This window comes from Gossypium hirsutum, chromosome D06 (genome assembly GCF_007990345.1).
Source record: "Gossypium hirsutum isolate 1008001.06 chromosome D06, Gossypium_hirsutum_v2.1, whole genome shotgun sequence".
Taxonomy (NCBI): domain Eukaryota; kingdom Viridiplantae; phylum Streptophyta; class Magnoliopsida; order Malvales; family Malvaceae; genus Gossypium; species Gossypium hirsutum.
This window is the reverse complement of record NC_053442.1, coordinates 7,387,806-7,406,611: the sequence shown is the minus strand read 5'-3', so window position 1 is coordinate 7,406,611 and position 18,806 is coordinate 7,387,806. Positions and strand designations below refer to the sequence as shown.

Here is an 18,806-nt window from a genome sequence, read left to right as displayed (position 1 = left end):
TTTTAATTTCTTTTGAAGTTTTTATGAGTTTCTTTATTTCTTGTGGTTATTCTGACTTTGAAATGTTTTTATTCACAATTATGAACTAATTTCCTAGATACCTAGGGAGGATGAACCTTATGATGAATTCTATTATTTGATTTCTGTTTTACATGATAAATATTTGAGTCTTGTTCTCAGTTATGTGCGCTTCTCTCTTGTTTTAATATTTCTGGGATGTTAATTCATGTTTAATGTGCTTAAATTAGAGGAGGAAAAGTCCTTGTTTACGAGTAGATTTAGTATAATTGAGTGGGGTTGCATGCAATCCTAGAAATAAGACGACATAAATCTACCAGATTAGAGTCAAATCTAATAGGGAATCTATAGATCGAGTTAATGTGACAATAGGGGTTTTAATTAGAAAGAAATTTCAGTTAATCAACCTAGAGTTAGTGGCTCTTACTATTGAAAGAGATATTAGTATAATTTAGGGGTTTTTACGGATCAAGATACCAAGTGAATAAATCATTTAAATCAGATTCATAATAATAGATGAAGTTTAGGTGGATTCTTTCCTGGGTATTGTTTCTCTCATTGGTTATTATTCGATTATTTTCCTGATTCATTCTTTGTTGAGTTATTTAGTTAGATTAATTTAGTAAATCTTAGTTTAAAACAATCACTCTAATTTGTCGAATAAATAATAGGAAAATGATAATTACTAATACTTTTAGTTCTCGTGGATACAATATCTTTACTCACTGTAGCTATACTATCTATAGATAGACGCACTTGCCTTTGTCGTATTTTTAGTTAGTTTCGAGAAAACAAACATTAAGTTTTCGGCATCGTGGTCGAGGACTGAAATATTAGGAAAACTTTATTTCTATTAATTTAGCCGTAATGATAAAGGATATGATGGGAATTATTAATAAACCCATAACATAAATATGTTAGAATGTTATAATTACGGAAACACTTTTTATGAGATCTACCTATGTGAGTGTGAAGTGTAGTCGCTTCTAGGAGCTCAAGGGTTTAGCTCTAATAACACTTATGAAAAGATATTACAGACACATGACCATAATAATGTCATTGGATACTGTGCATTGACTGGTGTTAAAATCATTGTGTGAGTTGTGTTTAGTTAATCAAATGGAATAGTTGGGTCAGAGTATCTACAATTTCGATTAAATTTAATATGTTTTTACTAAGTAAAGGTTATGCAATTGATTTTTAAGATTATCAAAATCTAGAATATTTTGAAAATGGGGAGAGATTGTTAGAACATTTTCAAAAAATATAGTGTTCCAATAGTTGCAAATGAAAAGTTATTAGTAACTAAAAGTTATATCATTTGGTTATTAACCAAAAGTTGTCACTATTTATAGTGATAAACTATGTCACTTGATTATTAACAAATAATCATAATTATTTAAGTAGATATCTATTGATTAATTATGTTTATTATTAAAGATATGACTATCCATTTGGGTAATTATATCTCTATGAAGAGACATGAGATCTTCCACAAATAAAAATGAAATATCATTTGTACGACACACTAAAAAAAATATAGAAACAAAGTTTTTTTTTTCATTTCACCATCTTTTATATTCAAATATTGTTCTATGAAGAGTTATTACAGAAATTCTTATAAAAATTAATATTTTTGTTCTACTTCGCTTAATATAAAAGGGATTGTTTCCATTAATGTAGAATGTCGACTATCATTAGACTTCATTGGGCTCTAGGAAGATATCGGCTGAGTTGAATTTTATGCTAAATTATTGTTGGATCAAACAATCTTGTATAATTGTGCTTCCTTCCAAAACGCACCCCCAACGTCATCTCCTCCGCTTCAATCGCCATTTCCCTCTCCTCTTTCTTCCCTTTCTTCTAAATCAAACTCTCTCTCTCTCTCTCTCTCTCTCTCTCTAAATAATCAAGAACAATATCATGAAACCATAGTAAATTTGGAGAGTAACTTAAACCATATGTACAGTACTAAACAGAAATTATCTCACAATCTTCCCCCAAAGATATATCCAATGGAGCTTAACTTCCTTCTATATGTACACCTGCCTTTTAATTTATGTTCTATGCCATAGCAGGGATTCTGGAATTTTGGCCATCCCTGTTGAGGCAATCAAATCCTTCAACTCTAACTGTGGCCGATGTAAGGCCGAATTTCATCTTAGCACGTTCTCCTTTACCTGCCGATGATGACGACAACAAAGACGGAGTTTGCAATGTCCAAAGGGCATGTCCAAGCCTTTCATCACCAAATCGAACATCTTGCACTAGTGGATTCGCAGACCTACTCGGAGGCGACCCACAAAAATATGGAGGTGATGAGGCTATAGCTTGTTCTTGTTCTGTTCCTAAATCCTTATTAACGAGGATGATATCAAGAAGTTCCACACCAGATATCGAATCGCTCACGTGGGCTTGGTGATTCGTATGCAATCTCCATGGCTTGTTCAGGTTAGTGGCGGGGACCCCTATTCGCCGAGGCTTGGGGCAAACGACTGCACCACCCTTTTGATGATCAGTGACTGCAATCAATCCTCTCATCTCTTCGTAAGCCAAAACCGCGTCGTTCTGCTGAAGATTACAATGATTCATCTTACAAAGAACGTCTGAAGGAAACTTGGGAAAGAATAAAAGCAGAGAAAGGGAGGAAGTTCTTAATCCAACGATTATATTTCTGTGTGAAGTATAATATTTTCAAAGGCTTTTGCTTTGAGTTGACATGCTTTCTGAAGTGAGTATATATATAAACAGAGGAAAGGGTAGAAGAAAGGAAAGCCCTTGCGTTCAACGTGGAATACTAGAGAAGTAACATAGTTGTGCAACATTGATCTTCTTGTTCAAAGTTATGTTATCCGACACCCCAACTAAAACAGACGTGGCTCACTAGGTAATCTCAAGTGGGTTTTCTTATTGAATGAAGTTGGGGTTCTCTTATGTCTTCCTTTATGTCTTGATTTAATTCACTAAGTCGTTACAAACTAATAGAATTTATTCTTAGCTTAACGGTTCTTATTGTTTATATTTGGTGAGCTATGGAACAAAAAGTCTTTTGGCTTTGTAAATAATGTTGATTTACGTTGGTTCTAATTACTCTAAAGAAAAACCATTAAAACATGTAAAATAATTCTGGTTATCTCAAAATTACATTTGGATTTCAGCGTGCACATCATTATTGATATATTACATTTTAAGTTTAGAATGGGAGTAACACGGCTCGAATCCATGCTAAACAGGTGTTTGACAATAACTTTAACTACCACTACTTACAAGTCAAGATACATACATAAACAATTATACTTAAATAAATTGATATATTAATTTCTTTAAGTGTGTACAATTGAATTAAAATTAAAATTTAATGTTTATAATTTCATAAAATTAAATTTCATCAATAAATTACATATTAATGTTTGTCATAATCAATACGTATTTCAATTTTTTAACCTATATCCTTTCAATTTAGAATCTTTCATTTGGAGTTTGGTCTTCATCTGTTTTTTCTTAATTTTTACCTGTGTTTATGTTAATTTTTAGTTGATATAAGTTTGATTATTTTATCAAATTACAATAGAATAATATTTGTCTGATGATACCTTGATAAAAAAATGCTTTCTTCCAATTTAGATACTCTATTGATTGATTTAGGTTGGAGCAAGTGATACGTATTTTTTTTATTTAATTTATATATTTTATATTTTTTTATATTCTATAATTTTTAATAACTCTTTGAGCATTTTTATTAATTTTTGTATTTTTATTTTTAAATATATGTTGACGTAGGCATCAACATGCTTGTCCACAAGACATGTCATGCATCAGTTGCTAACTTTCTTCTGCCACTTTAGCTTTCATCAACGATTAAACAAGTAAATAATGGATTCCATTAAAAAAAAACTCATTTTTTTATCAATGAAAACTTTTATTTTTTATTTTTACAAAGAATTTACCTAAAAGAAAAATTCTTTATCTAAAATATAAAAATATATCGATAATCCAAATTATTACACCTAAAGATACTCAATACATATCAATACCTAAACAAAAATAATAATGTCTACTAATAGGACTAATTCACATTGTTTAAAAATTTTGAGTATAAAAAGTTAATTAAGAAAACTAAATTTAGTTGAACAATTTTGCTCATGTTTGCAGGTTCAATATGCAGAGTGCTACGCCTGTTAGTACTCCTTTAGCAGCCCTTTTCAGACTTCCATCTGTTTTGTTTCCACAATTAGATGATGAGATTGAGTACATGTCACATGTTCCATACTTTAGTGCAGTGGGATCTCTCATGTATGCTATGGTTTGTTCACGTCTAAATTTATCATATGCAGTCAGTGCAGTTAGCAGATACATGGCGAATCCCGGTAAAGAACATTGGAAAGCAGTTCAGTGGATTTTAAGATACTTATGAGGTACTACTGATGTTTGCTTACAGTTTGGAAGAACTAGAGATGGAGTCATTGGGTATGTTGATGCTGATTTTGCTGGAGACCTTGATAGAAGAAGATCTCTCACAAGTTATGCCTTTACAATCGGAGGTTGTGCAATCAGTTGGAAAGCCACTTTGCAAACTACAGTCGCATTGTCTACCACTGAAGCTGATCGCAAGCTTTCGTTTTGGCAGCATCAAAGAAACAAGACAAAATGTGTCACTATTGTAAAAAGTTAGGTCACGTAAAAGCAGATTGTTATAAACTGCGAGAAACAAGAAAACATCACCGCTTTCATCGGCCAAATTAACACCAACTACATCTTTCTCATTACTCTCAGCAGCTCTTTTTTTTCTTAGTTTATAACAATCTGCTTTGACGTGACCTAACTTTTTACAATAGCAACACCTTTTGTCTCGTTTCTTTGATGCTACCAAAATGAAAGCTTGCCTATCTACCTTGCTATCCAAACCAAACTATTTGTCGAGTTTGCCTCTACTCCACAAATGACCCTTCACATCTTCGAACAAGAGTTTGTCTTTACCATAAATCATGGTCTCCCTGAAAGACTTGTATGAAATGGGTAAAGAGCACAATAATAGCGTAGCCTGATCTTCATCGTCAATATGAACACCAACGTTCTTTAAATCATTTAAAAGAGTAATGAATTGATTGGTGTGATCTCTAAGAAGCTCACCTTCGTTCATGCGAAACGTAAATAGACATTGTCTCAACACTAAACGATTAGCCAAAGACTTAGTCGCATAAAGAGTTTCTAACATTTTCTACAATGCAGATGAGGTCTTTTCCATCAATACCTCCTGCAAAACCATATTCGCGAGGCACAACTGGATTGCAGATAAAGCCTTTTCATCAAGCTCTTCCTATTCTGTTTGATTTAGATTCTCAGGCTTTTTCCTGGTAACAACCTTTTTCAAGCCGGTTTGAACTAGAATTACCATCATCCGAACTTGCCACAGATTGAAATTTGTCTCACCATCGAACTTCTCAATTTCAAACCTTGTTGTTGCCATCTCTGAACGGCCTGATTTATGAAAATTGAACTACTTCTGATACCACTTGATAGGATTGACCTGATTAAACAATAAGTAAAAAAATAGCAGAATAAATTGAGAAATTGAACACATAAATTTAACATGGAAAAACCCCTCCAAAGAGGATAAAAAACCACGGGAAATGATAATTTTACTATAATGACAAAAGAACAAAAGTACAAAAGATGGAGATAAAAACTAAAACCCGAAAACAAAGAACCCTCAAAATGTAAACACAAAATTCTCTAAATGTGTTATGAGTTCTAATCTCTAATGTGTGTATTTTCTAAGGTTGTAAAAGAACCTATTTATAGGCTAAATTAGTAGGTCAAATAAACTATGTTAATAAATGCTAAATATATTATACTAATAAATACTAAATCTTCTAGAAAGAAAATATATTTTGTTTAACTTAACTTGCAAGCAATCTCTTAGAATTTGAGTCACATAAGTCCAAAAATATTTGTAAAAATAGAACGTCGTTAATAATAATATATCGCAAAGAAAAGAGAAATAAAAATAAAGAACACTCAAATTTTTACGTGGAAACCCTTTCGGAAAAAAAACCACGGGCAGAGGAGAAGAAAATTCACTATGTCAAATTCAAATGATTACAAGAGCAGTTTCGACTACATCTATTTAGAGGTTGAAAAAACCTAATTCTAATCAAAGTTAAATATTATGCTAATAAATGCTAAATATTTTATACTCATAAATACTAAATCTTCTAGAAAGAAGATATATTTTGTTTAACTTAACTTGCAAGCAATCTCTTAGAATTTGGGTCACACAACTCTAACAATCTCCACATTGACACAAATTCTCAACGAGCAAGTTTTTCACCTCTTCCATAAAACCCCTTAAGGGTTAAACTTCATCAATGAAAACCAACCAAGTCTAAGCAATGCTCAAATTTGGTTATAGGAAGTGACTTAGTCATCATATCTGCAGGATTTTCATGAGTACTAATTTTGCTCACAACAATATCACCACGAGCAATAATATCACAAACAAAATGATACCGAATATCAATGTGTTTTGTTCTCTTATGAAACATTTGATCTTTTGTAAGGAAGATGGCACTCTGATTGTCACAAAAAACTGTACTGATTTGAAGGTCTTCATTGAGTTCACTAAAGAGTCTCTTCAATCAAATAGCTTCTTTACAAGCCTCAATAATCACCATGTACTCAGCTTCAATGGTAGACAAAGTGACTGTAGTTTGCAAAGTGGCTTTCCAACTGATTGCACAACCTCCGATTGTAAATGCATAACCTGTGAGAGTTCTTCTTCTATCAAGGTCTCCAGCAAAATCAACATTAACATACCCAATGACTCCATCTCTAGTTCTTCCAAACTGTAAGCACACATCAGTAGTATCTCGTAAGCATATTAAAATCCACTGAACTGCTTTTCGATGTTCTTTACCGAGATTTGTCATGTATCTGCTAACTGCATTTATTGCATATGATAAATCTGGACGTGAACAAACCATAGCATACATGAGAGATACCACTACAATAGAGTATGGAACATGTGACATGTACTCAATCTCATCATCTGATTGTGGAAACAAAGCCGATGAAAGTCTAAAATGGGTCGCTAAATGAGTACTAATAGGCTTAGCACTCTCCATATTAAACATGTAAAGAACTTTATCAATGTACCCCTTCTGACTTAGGTACAATTTACTTGTTTTTCTATCTCTGAGAATCTCTATACCAAGTATCTTCTTTGCTGGCCCCAAATCTTTCATCTCAAATTCTTCACTTAGCTGGGCTTTGACCTTTATTATCTTTCATTTATCTTTTACTGCTATCAACATGTCATCAACATAAAGGAGTAGATACACAAAAGAACCATCACTGTTTTTCTTAAAGTAAACACAACTGTCAAAACTACTTCTTTTAAAATCATGAGAAGTCATAAAGGAATGAAACCTCTTATACCATTGTCTTGGTGACTGTTTCAAATTGTAAAGGGACTTTTTCAACAAGCGAGCATAGTCCTCTTTTATTGAGACTATAAAACCCTCTGGTTGTTGCATGTAAATATCATCCTCAAGTTCTCCATGCAAAAATGCAGTTTTTACATCTAACTGCTCAAGCTCCAAATCATGCATGGCCACAATACCAAGCAAAACTCGAATCGAACTACGCTTCACAACTAGGGAGAACACATCTATGAAGTCCACTCTTGTAATTTGATTGTAACCCTTTGCAACAAGCCTTGCTTTATATCTAGGTTCTTCAACTCCTAAGTCCCTTCTTTCTTTTTAAACACCCATTTACAACGAACAACCTTTTTACCTTTTGGAAGTTTCACAAGATCTCATGTTCTGTTTTTGTGAAGTGATTCCATCTCCTCTTGCATAGCAAACATCCACTTTTTTTAGTCTTCATAGCTAACCGCCTAAGAATAATTAGATGGCTCTTGGTTTGCTTCTATATCTTCAACCACATTTAAAGCATAAGCAACTAGATCAGCCTCGGCATATTTCTTTGGAGGTTTAATTTCTCTTCTAGTTCTATTTTTGGCGATAGAGTATTGTGGTAAAGAAGTAACTCTATTCTGAATTTTTGTACTGGCTTGAAGAGTTGACTTTGTTGTAGATTTTAGATTAATTTGATGCTCCACCTGCTTTTGATTTTCTTTATTGGAAGATTATTTAAGAGATAAGTTAGGTAGCATAACAGTTTCATCAAAAACATCTTTGCTAATCACAACCTTTCTATTTTTAGGACACCATAAATTATACCCTTTTACACCAGCTTTATAACCAATAAAAACACATTTAATGGATCTCGATTCCAATTTTCCATTATCAACATGAGCATATGCAGGACACCTAAAGATCTTTAAATCAGAATAGTCAACAGGATTACAAGATCATACCTCTTGTGGAGTCTTTTTCTCAATGACAATAGATAGAGATTGATTGATCAAAAAACCTGCAGTAGAGGCTGCTTCGGCCCAAAACAACTTTGGTAAGTTGGCATTTGACAACATACATCGAACCTTCTCCATGACCATTCTGTTCATTCATTCTGCAAGTCGTTTTACTGTGGAGTATGATGAACTGTCAAGTGTCTCACAATCCCTTCTGACTTGCACAATTTATTAAACTCATCAAAACAGAACTCTAAGCTATTATTTGTGCGGAGGTATTTTATTTGTTTTCCCGTCTATTTTTCAATCATAGTTTACTTAAAATGTAGAAAACACATCGCTTTTCTGCTTCAGGAAGAACGCCCAAACTTTTTTGAAAAAATCATCAATAAAAGTTAGCGTATAATTAGCTCCACCTCTCGAAGGCACTCTAGATGGCCCACACAGATTAGAATGAATATACTCCAACGTCTCCTTTTTGTTATGGATTCCTCTAATGAATTGAACTCTCATTTGCTTCCCAAAAAGGCAGTGCTCACAAAACTTTAGTTTGCAAATTCCCTGCCCATCAAGAAGTCCTCTTTTGTTCAATTTTTCCATGTCATTCTCACTCATATGCCCTAGGCGCATATGCTAAAGTTTAGTAATATCATCATCTGACAAGGAAGAGAAAGTGAAAGTTGCATCACCAGTAACAGTAGAACCCTGCAAAACATATAACTTGGTAGTCTTTCTCTGCCCTTTCATCACAATAAGGGAACCTTTGGAAATCTTCAAAACCCCACTTTCAATTGTGTATCTATACTCTTTTGAATCAGGAGTACTTAACAAAATTAAGTTTCTCTTCAATTCTGGAACAAGTCGCACGTCACTAAGTGTTTTGACAACTCTGTCAAACATCTTAACTTTAATTGTTCCAACACCTATAATTTTACACGAAGCATTATTTCTCATCAAAACAACACATTCAGACACTATTTCGTAAGTTGTAAACCAATCCCGATTGGGACTCATATGGAAGGTGCAGCCCGAATCAAGGATCCACTCCTCGCTCACTTTAGAATTGTTGACAGAAGCGACTAGAAGTTCACCATCGCTGTAGTCTTCTACAACATCAGTTTCACCGACATTTTCTAGTTGTTTTCCCTTTTGATTTGCAGCCTCCCTTTTTATCTTGTTCTGTAGCTTATAGCACTCAGATTTAATATGCCCTTTCTTCTTGTAGAAGTTACAAGTTTTACCTCTGTTTGAAGACTTTGATCTACCCTTAGATTTACCGCGAGGATTCTATTCCTGTGTCCTTCCACGATCATCATCAGCATTCCGTTCTTGTCCCCCACAAGCAATGAGATTCTCTCCCTTAGAGTCGGGTTTAACCACAATATGTTTCATCTTATCATACGAGGTCAAAGAATCATAAACCTCATCAATTATGAGAGACTCGCGGCTATATAAAATTGTGTCTCTAAAGGTTGAATAAGACGGGGGAAACAAATAAAGTAGAATCAACCCTAGATCTTCCTTATCATACTGAACCTCTATTGCCTCCAAGTTTGAGAGAATTTCTTTAAACACTGTTAAGTGTTCGTGCACAGACGCACCTTCCCCCAAACGATGAGCATAAAGACACTGCTTCATATGCAACTTGCTGGTTAGAGTTTTCGACATACATATTTGTTCCAACCTCTTCCATAATGCAGCAACGGTTTTCTCCTTAATCACATCCTCTAAAATTTCATTAGACAAATGCAAATGTAATTGTGTTAACGCCATTCGATCCTTACGCTTATTCTCTTTATATATTAATGTCGAAGGTATCCTATCTATCCCTAGCAGGGCATCCTCCAGATCCATCTGCGCAAGAACTGCTTGCATCTAACAGTAGAATTTGTAACAGTAGAATTTCATACTTCAAAGACGTCATTACCGTGATTGAGTTGAGCAACCTGGAAGCTCTGCTACTAATTTGTAAAAATAGAACGTCGGTAATGACAATATATTGTAAAGAAAAGAGAAATAAAAATAAATAACACACATATTTTTACGTGGAAACCCTTTCGGGAAAAAAACCACGAGCAAAGGAGAAGAAAATTCACTATGTCAAATTCGAATGATTACAAGAGGAGTTTCGACTACATCTATTTATAGGTTGAAAAAACCTAATTCTAATCAAAGTCAAATATATTATGCTAATAAATGTTAAATATATTATACTCATAAATAAAGAATATTCTAGAAAGAAGATATATTTTGTTTCACTTAACTTGCAAGCAATCTATTAGAATTTGGATCACAAAACTCTAACAATTTCGAAAGGCAATGAAAAAAGCTATTAAATATCTAATCAATCGTAAAATAATAGTTGTTTTGTAACACCAAAACTCTTTAAAAAGAAAAAGTTGCTTCCAGAAAACTTAATTACGCTAAAACTTTTTGCCGTGACTACAGAAAATTTCATATTTTGCCAGTATTCTCTTGAAATGTTTATAAATTTGTTAAGTCGTGGAGGTAGTGTAAAACCTTAAACAAAAAATGTTTTTCTTTTTATCTTTTTCCCCCCTAACGAAAGTGCTGAGCTGCAGGGCAATGTAGCATTATAATAAGGAACAGGACAAAAATAGAAAACTTTTATTAAAATGAAGTTCAACTCTAAGAAATTACAGGGAAGTAGTTTAGTTTAGCTAGGATAAAGCCTTCTTTACAATGAAGTTCATCTCTAAGGATTTACAGGGAAATAGTTTTGCCTGAAATATCTGTACCCTTTTTTTTCATCTTTATCTACACCAACTGTACTTTGGAGACTAAACATAAATGTCAAGCTAAAGAGAATAAGAAAAATAGTTCTCATTTCCTAACCTGTCCCCCCCCCCCTATCATCTATAAACTTGACTGTGCTGAGCTTCTGTTTCACTCAAAACGGGGGCTGCATCAATATTTTGTATGGTATTGGTGAAGGAGGCATCAGGAAGAAGAGGAGATTGAGCAGAGAATTTGGAAGCCGACAAACACAAAGAACAATCACCCCATGTCTGTTTCTTAGGGAATGACATATTGGTTGTCCGAGAAGTGCAAGTAGATAAACAAACCCCTTTGAGGTTGTGCAATGCACATTGGCAGTTGCGATGGTAGGGCCTCCGTTCGATCAAACAGTCTTGCATTGATATGCTTCCTTCGAAAACACACCGGAGCATCATCTCAGCTGCCATTTCCCTCTGCTATTTCTTCTAAATCAAACTATTTTCTATATATGTAAGTAAAAAGATTGTGTGTGAAGTATAACAGTTTCAAGGCTTTTGCTGTGAATTACATGCTTTCTGAAGTGAAGTGAGTATATATATAGAGAGAAGAAGGGGTTCAATGGTAGTTGAATCAAAGAGAAAATTACAAACCCTTTGCATTAAACGTTAAATACTAGAGTAGAGAAGGAACATAGCTCCAACGTTGATCTTGTTGTTCAAAGTCATGTCTCCAACAAAAGACAAACGTGTTTCACTAGGACAGTGTTTAAGTTTCTCATATTAATTATATTTCCCAATAGAATGGGAAGAAAGAGAGCAAAAAAAAAAAAGAATCTCTTAGTAATTACGGAAACAATAAAAGTGGGGTTGGTTAGATTTGCAAGAAATTCAATTTGAAACATAGTGGATGAAGTTGGATTTTTCCTTAATTTTTAGTTAGACAATTTTTTTTATGTAAATTATAATTTCGTAATTATTATAAGCCGTAATCCTTAATTTTTTTTAGCTCTTGACACATGACATTAATATTTAATGTCACGTGTCAACTCTTGATTGGTTAAAAGATTTTTTTCAACAAAAATAACAGTTAGTGCTCACAACAGTTATGGGTTATAGTTTAGGTATTTCGTTCAATAAAAAAAATTAAGTACCTAACTAAGAAAAGCAATATAGTTTAAGGTTGCTTATTGAATTAAACTTTTTTTTAAAATTTAAATTAAAAGTTTAAATTTTAATGATATGATTGTAATTTACCTTATTATATTTTAATTAAATAAGTTGACTTTATTTCTATATAGATTTATCAATTCTCACTCAAACTGAAAACACAATTTAATTTGATTTTATCATGAAATAAAAATCCATTTGAACCAGTTTAATCCAAACTAAAATTTACCCAAATCCATAACTAAACCCAATTTTAAATTAAGTATGATTTTAAAAAAAATCATATAAATAATGCTTATAATATAAATTATGAATTTGTTTTAATTTATAACTAGTAAGTTGCATATATTATTTTATTTTCATAAAGTATGCATTTTCAACTTATATCTTATAATCCTGATAGAAAATTTCAAACACATTAAACACTTTAGAAAAAAATATCTATTATCTCTTTATTGATAAATAAAATTAATACAAAATTTTAGAAAAAAAATGATTTTGTTTGGCTTCAATATCTTAAAAGCAACTATATTTTATTTTCGTTTTAAATATGATTGATTTGAAAATAATAAAATGATTTTTTACTCTTTTTTTTTTTTTAGTTTTTACATGGGTTTTAAATCCAAAAAATAGCTACTTTCTACTTACCCTCAACTTTTAAATTAAATAATATTATTAATAATACAAATATCATAATTTTAGATTAAAACGTTATTAATGATATAATTTTAATATTTACAATTTGAAAATAAACAAAATAATAATTATTTTAATCAATTCCAATAGAATTAACCTTTCATGGATTTATATATGGAAAAACATGTGGTATACTATCAGTGGAATTTTTAAGCTCACAAGCGAGATCAAGGGACTGACAAGTATCTTGTAGGAATATATTAATATAGAAAATGAATAATCTTTTTAAAAAAGACACATGTCAATTTTTTTAAGGTGGTGGCTTGTACAATGAAAAAAATATGTTGCCTATATACCAAATACAAACACTTCATATATTATAGAGTAATTAATTTTAATTTAGAGTAAATTACAACAATAATCCTTCAATTATTAACATGTTTCTATTTTGATAACCTAATTTCAAAAAGTTTAGATTCAATCACTATCGTAACACTATTTGATATATTAATTACTAGATTCAGTAAATCATTAACGAAATGGTAACGTAATTCTTAATACAAGAAATGCTATAAAAAATTATTTGTTGGTCTTCTAGCACAATAGTGAAATGATCTGCAAAATAGCTAGAAACCCAACCCCTAACTCTTCCAATATTAAGTTTTTGAGGCATGTTAAGGATGGCATGAATTTCCAAGCCAATTAATGCAACCGGTTGTGTCAAAATTTTGGTTTAAATTTAACAAGCCATAATCTTAGCTAATTTATGCACCAAATTTTATCACTGCAAAAATTATTATTACCGATCTTCCAATTATGTGGCTATTAACTTGAAAGTCATGCAAACTAGTATAAATAAATAAACTTTAGTTCTAAGCCATGAAACATATCATCTTACAGAGTAAATTAGGCAGTGAGTTGTATAATAGCTCTTGGGTAATTTTTTAGGTGAGAGTTGTAAACTTCTCGGGTTGTGTTTTAAATGTCAAAACATTTGTAATCTTTAACTTTTTATTATAGTGAAATTTCTTACTGTCTTAAAGTTAAACCGCATAATGTCATGTATTTTTTTATTTATTCTTTTTCGTACATTATTTTTTTTATTGTAACTTATTTATTCTTAATATATTTATTTCAATTCATACTCAACAATACACAAGTTCAATATTTAACTTAATTCTTTTTTCCTAATTTTATATCTAAACATTCCAAGATATTGTCCTTTCGCTGAAAAGGAAGAAAATTATCTCGTAAGCAACATCGATGATGCTGGCTCGACCGTATTGCAAGGAGAGCCAAAGAAATGTATAGGACATGCTAAGGCAGGCAATCAATTTTCAGCTTGAATTGGGGATATAGTTCAAGCAAATGCAACATTCTTAGAAAAAGAAAAGGAAAGGGCAAAATACTGAGATATTTCTTTACAGTGAAGTTTATAACTCTACAGAATTTACAGGGCAGTAGTTATCAAGAAGAACCCTGTACTGTACGTTTTCCCCTCGACATAAATTTTTTACGTCTCGATGAATTAAATATTCCTAACCTGATTTTAATTTCTAAACTTTAATGTGCTGAGCTTCTGTTTCACTCGAACCGGGAGCTGCATCAATATTTTTTAAGGTTTTGGTGAAGGAGGCATTAGGAAGAGGAGGAGATGGAGAAGAGAATTTGGAAGCCGACAAAGACAAGGAACAATCACCCCATGTCTGTAACTTTTTAGAGAATGATAGATTGGTTGTCTGAGAACTGCAAGTAGATGAACAAACCCCTTTGAGGTTGTGCAATGCACATTGGCAGTTGCGATGGTACGGCCTCCGTTCGATCAAACAGTCTTTCATTGATATGCTTCCTTCGAAGACGCATCGGAACATAATCTCAGCTGCCATTTCCGTCTCCTCTCTCTTCCTTTTATGCAAGTGTGGTGAAATAGGCTTTTGCTGTGCTCCTTCCATGCTGTCTGGAGTGAGTATTTATTAGGAAAGGGGGTTGAATCAAAGAGAGAATTACAAATCCTTTGCATTCAACGTTGAATACTAAGAGAATTAACATACTTGTCCAACATTGATATTGTTGTTCAAAGTCATGTTCTCCAACACTCCAACTAATGACAAACGTGTTTCACTAGGACATGGTTTCAGCTTCTCATATTAGTTATGTTTCCAAAGAGACAGTGGAAGAAAGAGTAAAAATAGAATCTGTTAGAAATTAGGTGAAGAATTAAGTGGGTTAGTTAGAGTTAACTTTGGAGTTTTCATATGGTTTTTTTTCTTTTAATTATTTTGTCTTAAATCAATTTTCCAAGTCGTTAGAGGTTTCTTCCAAATTAGATTCTGAAACTTAGCTTAACGGTTTTATTGTTAATAATATATGGGAATTACGAGGCAGCCCTCTCCAAGGAACAAAGAATTCTCTTGGGGAGTGGGATCGTTACATTGTCTTGTTTTCTAAAGGACAAAACCAAAGTTCATTTACGTTGTTATAAATTCTAGAACCCCAATGAAAGCTTGCTTTCCATGCAAAATTGATGGAGACGTACGGCTATGTGTCTCCATGGAGTGGCTCTTCTTTCACTGCTCCCTTTTTGTGTGTATATATCGGTGCTAAAATAGTTAAGTATTAATAGACAAGTGTTGGGTGTAATGGTAAGTTATATTGTACTTCAAATGAGAAAAAACACGAATTTAAATCTTGGAAACAATATTATTAAAAGGTATAGTCACAAACTCCAAATGTGAAACATAAAAATACTAAAAATAGCTCAGGTAACTTATTTCAAAATGGAGATAGAGTTGGTTCTTCAATTTTGTAGGAGAAACCTGTCAATTCTTAAAATTAAGCTTTCTTTGTTTCTAAAATTGTTACTAAAAGCATCTGCTAACATACAGACTGCGTATATTAAGCAGTGTGTGAAATAAAGACATATTCTTATGTTTAAGTCTTTATGTGAAAAAATAAATTCGACAGGTAAGATTTGACAAAAGCATATTTGGGTGAGAAAAGATTAACCATATTTTAATTATGAGTGAAACATAAGTTGTAACTTATATAGATCATATTGAAGATACACCAAATATCATAAATACTTCATCCAAATTTCTGTGGCAAAAGACTCTTGTTGTTCTGCGAACTAGATGATGTAACATCCATCTTATCCCTTCTACATAACTTGATGCAATGTGATTCAGGTGAGCAGTGTAAGGGGAGTAATATTGTTGAATTGATGTTGATTTTGGTGCTAATGATTGCTTACACTATGTGTAACACTCTTAACTCGTATCCATCGTCAGAACAGGGTTACGGAGCATTACCGAACAAGCGGAACAGTAAACCATTCAATTCATATATCAATGCAATACATATTCTAATTTTATTCAAATACATTCATAATGCCCCTTAATCGAGCCCTCGAGGCCTTAAAAAATACAATTGATCGAAAAGGTCTGGGACTAAATCGAAAATATTTAGAAAGTTTAAGAAAAAGTTAGAAAAATTTATACTGCAGGGGTCACAAGGCCGTAGACAAGGCAGTGTGGCTCACACGGCTAAGACACATGTCCATGTCTTAGGCCGTGTAACATTCGAAATAGGGACACACGAACGTGTCCCAGCCCGTATTTGTGCCCGTGTAACTCACTAACTTGCGTCACACGGCCAAGCCACACGTCCGTGTGCTAGGCCGTGTAACTCTCGAAGTGGCCTCACACGCCCACGTGTCAGGCCGTGTGCTAGGCCGTGTGCCACATACGGCAAAGACACGCATCCGTGTCTTAGGTCGTGTAGTTAAGAAATATGTCAAAATCAAGTCTTTTCTTTCACCCAATTTCAACAAGTACCAACACGCCAAATGAACCTATGATCAAGGCACCAAAACATGCCAAAATATGCATAATAAGATCATTTCAATATACCATAAGTCCATTCAATCAATATGCCATTTAGGCACCTCAATCACAACTAAGCATTCATACTTACATTTGCATCAAAATGATCATGTTTCATCCAAACAACCATAACTAATTTTCATATCAACACATAACCTAATTGACCACACTTCAACCATGCCAACACATACCACTTTGGCCATTTAACCCATGCATGAATTTGGCAATAAAAACACCAACCATCAAGACATCTGTAACACCCCTTACCCGTATCTGTCGCCGGAATAGGATACGAGGTATTACCAGATTTTACTGATTTTTTTAAAAACTCAATATAACCCCTTTATAAATATCTAATCCTCCCTGCAAATTTTAAACCGAGACCAAGCCAACACAACCAATCCATTTCAACATATTTTCAAGATATATTTATTGTATTCATAAGATAATCTCATCACATGCCAAAACCAAAATTTGTTAGCCATACCAATGGCTAACCATACATTCATTCCACATTAACATCTACTTTACTAGCTTATACATCCAAAAATTCGAGTTCCTTTTGGATTTCCTTCTTGATCAATGACAACGGCAGCGCCATTGATTTCCAAAATAAGTTTCTTTATGTACCGAGATCTTGAGGTTGATAGTGTGATGCTTCTCCGACCAAATCCGACCTCCGAGCTCTTAACACTACAAAACAGGGGAAAAAGAAATAGGATAAGCACTTTGTGCTTAGTAAGCTCATGTAACAAGAATTATACTTACCTAATATTTTCCATACAATGTAATAAACATTCATACACCCATTCCATACATTATTCCCCTATCATGCACAAACTCAACATTCAAATTAGTCCAATAATTTCCATGTATCAATAATTTATACCATGATTGATGAGCTCATTAATACCATGATTTCCATTTCCTTATTATTTTTCCATATTTACCCCGTTGAACTACTTGGAATTTTGATGGATTTTCAGATGTACACTTTAGTGTACAATTTCGGGTCCGTCAATTCATATTCATGTGCGCACATTTCCATTTCAGAGAGCACACTCCCGCGAACCTCATCCTTACAGCGGGATTACCAGTCCAGGCTAAATCCCCTGTAATATAAACTCACAGAGTATTGTCGGGATTACCAGTCCAGGCTAAATCCCCTGCAATGACAATTACTCTAATGAGCTTGGATCTGAATTACCAGTCCAGGCTAAATTCAGACCCTAATTTGGATTACCCGTCCGGGCTAAATCCATTTTCCACATATTCTTCAGGAGGGCTATATCAGGTTAGGATCACCCGTCCGGGCTAGATCCTTTTTACTGTCAATTTCTTTTCAGAGATCCATCGAATTTTCCTTTCATTCACCCGGGATTTATTTCCTCTTTTCATCAAGTATATCAATACTTCATCAATTATCATACAATAAACATACAACTCATATTCACAACAATAACAAACATTTCAAGCATTTAAGAATATAATTCAAGTTACACGAACTTATCTCGATACTTGTTCGTAAATAAAAATCTACTAATCCCGAACTTTTTCTTTTCCTCGATCTAGCTTCGTATTTGAATTTCCAGATCTAAATAAATAAATTTAATCATTAATCTAATACATTTCATGTTCATATGTAACATTCTCTAAAATTCCATTATTATTTATAGTGCATTCAAAGCTGTCTTATTGAGTCACAGTCACTAAATTGTTTATATCTTGAGCTACGGAACTCCAAATTAAGATCTGTTAATTTTCCCTGAAACTAGACTCGCATATCTTCTTACCATAAAATTTTCATAATTTTTGGCCTAGCCAATAAGTACAGTTTATTCTTTAAAGTTTCCCCTGTTTCACTTGTTGACAGTTCCGACCCCTCTTCACTAAAAATTAATTATCTCATTGTACAGAATTCGGATGATGTTTCCGTTTGTTTCTTCTAAAAATAGACTCATTAAGTATTCTAACCATATAAAGTATAAC

The 18,806-nt window shown here is 33.0% G+C and overlaps 3 protein-coding genes across 3 annotated transcripts; all 3 read right to left on the bottom strand.

Moving 5' to 3' along the window:
• Positions 1-1,742: 1,742 nt before the first annotated feature.
• Positions 1,743-2,676, bottom strand: LOC107900315 (uncharacterized). The gene has a single exon (XM_016825963.2). It carries the CDS (start codon positions 2,608-2,610, stop codon positions 2,083-2,085), a length of 528 nt encoding a protein of 175 aa, XP_016681452.1. The 5' UTR covers positions 2,611-2,676; the 3' UTR covers positions 1,743-2,082.
• An 8,592-nt stretch (positions 2,677-11,268) lies between these two features.
• Positions 11,269-11,601, bottom strand: LOC107900011 (uncharacterized). The gene has a single exon (XM_016825739.1). The coding sequence runs from the start codon at positions 11,599-11,601 to the stop codon at positions 11,269-11,271; it is 333 nt and encodes a 110-aa protein (XP_016681228.1).
• A 2,891-nt stretch (positions 11,602-14,492) lies between these two features.
• Positions 14,493-14,888, bottom strand: LOC107900013 (uncharacterized). Its single transcript, XM_016825740.1, has one exon. It carries the CDS (start codon positions 14,886-14,888, stop codon positions 14,493-14,495), a length of 396 nt encoding a protein of 131 aa, XP_016681229.1.
• Positions 14,889-18,806: the final 3,918 nt, after the last annotated feature.

What these genes read in the sequence shown, in the direction of transcription:
- LOC107900315 (XM_016825963.2), bottom strand. Translation starts at nt 2,610, where the DNA reads ATGAATCATTGTAATCTTCAGCAGAACGACGCGGTTTTGGCTTACGAA.
- LOC107900011 (XM_016825739.1), bottom strand. Translation starts at nt 11,601, where the DNA reads ATGGCAGCTGAGATGATGCTCCGGTGTGTTTTCGAAGGAAGCATATCA.
- LOC107900013 (XM_016825740.1), bottom strand. Translation starts at nt 14,888, where the DNA reads ATGGAAGGAGCACAGCAAAAGCCTATTTCACCACACTTGCATAAAAGG.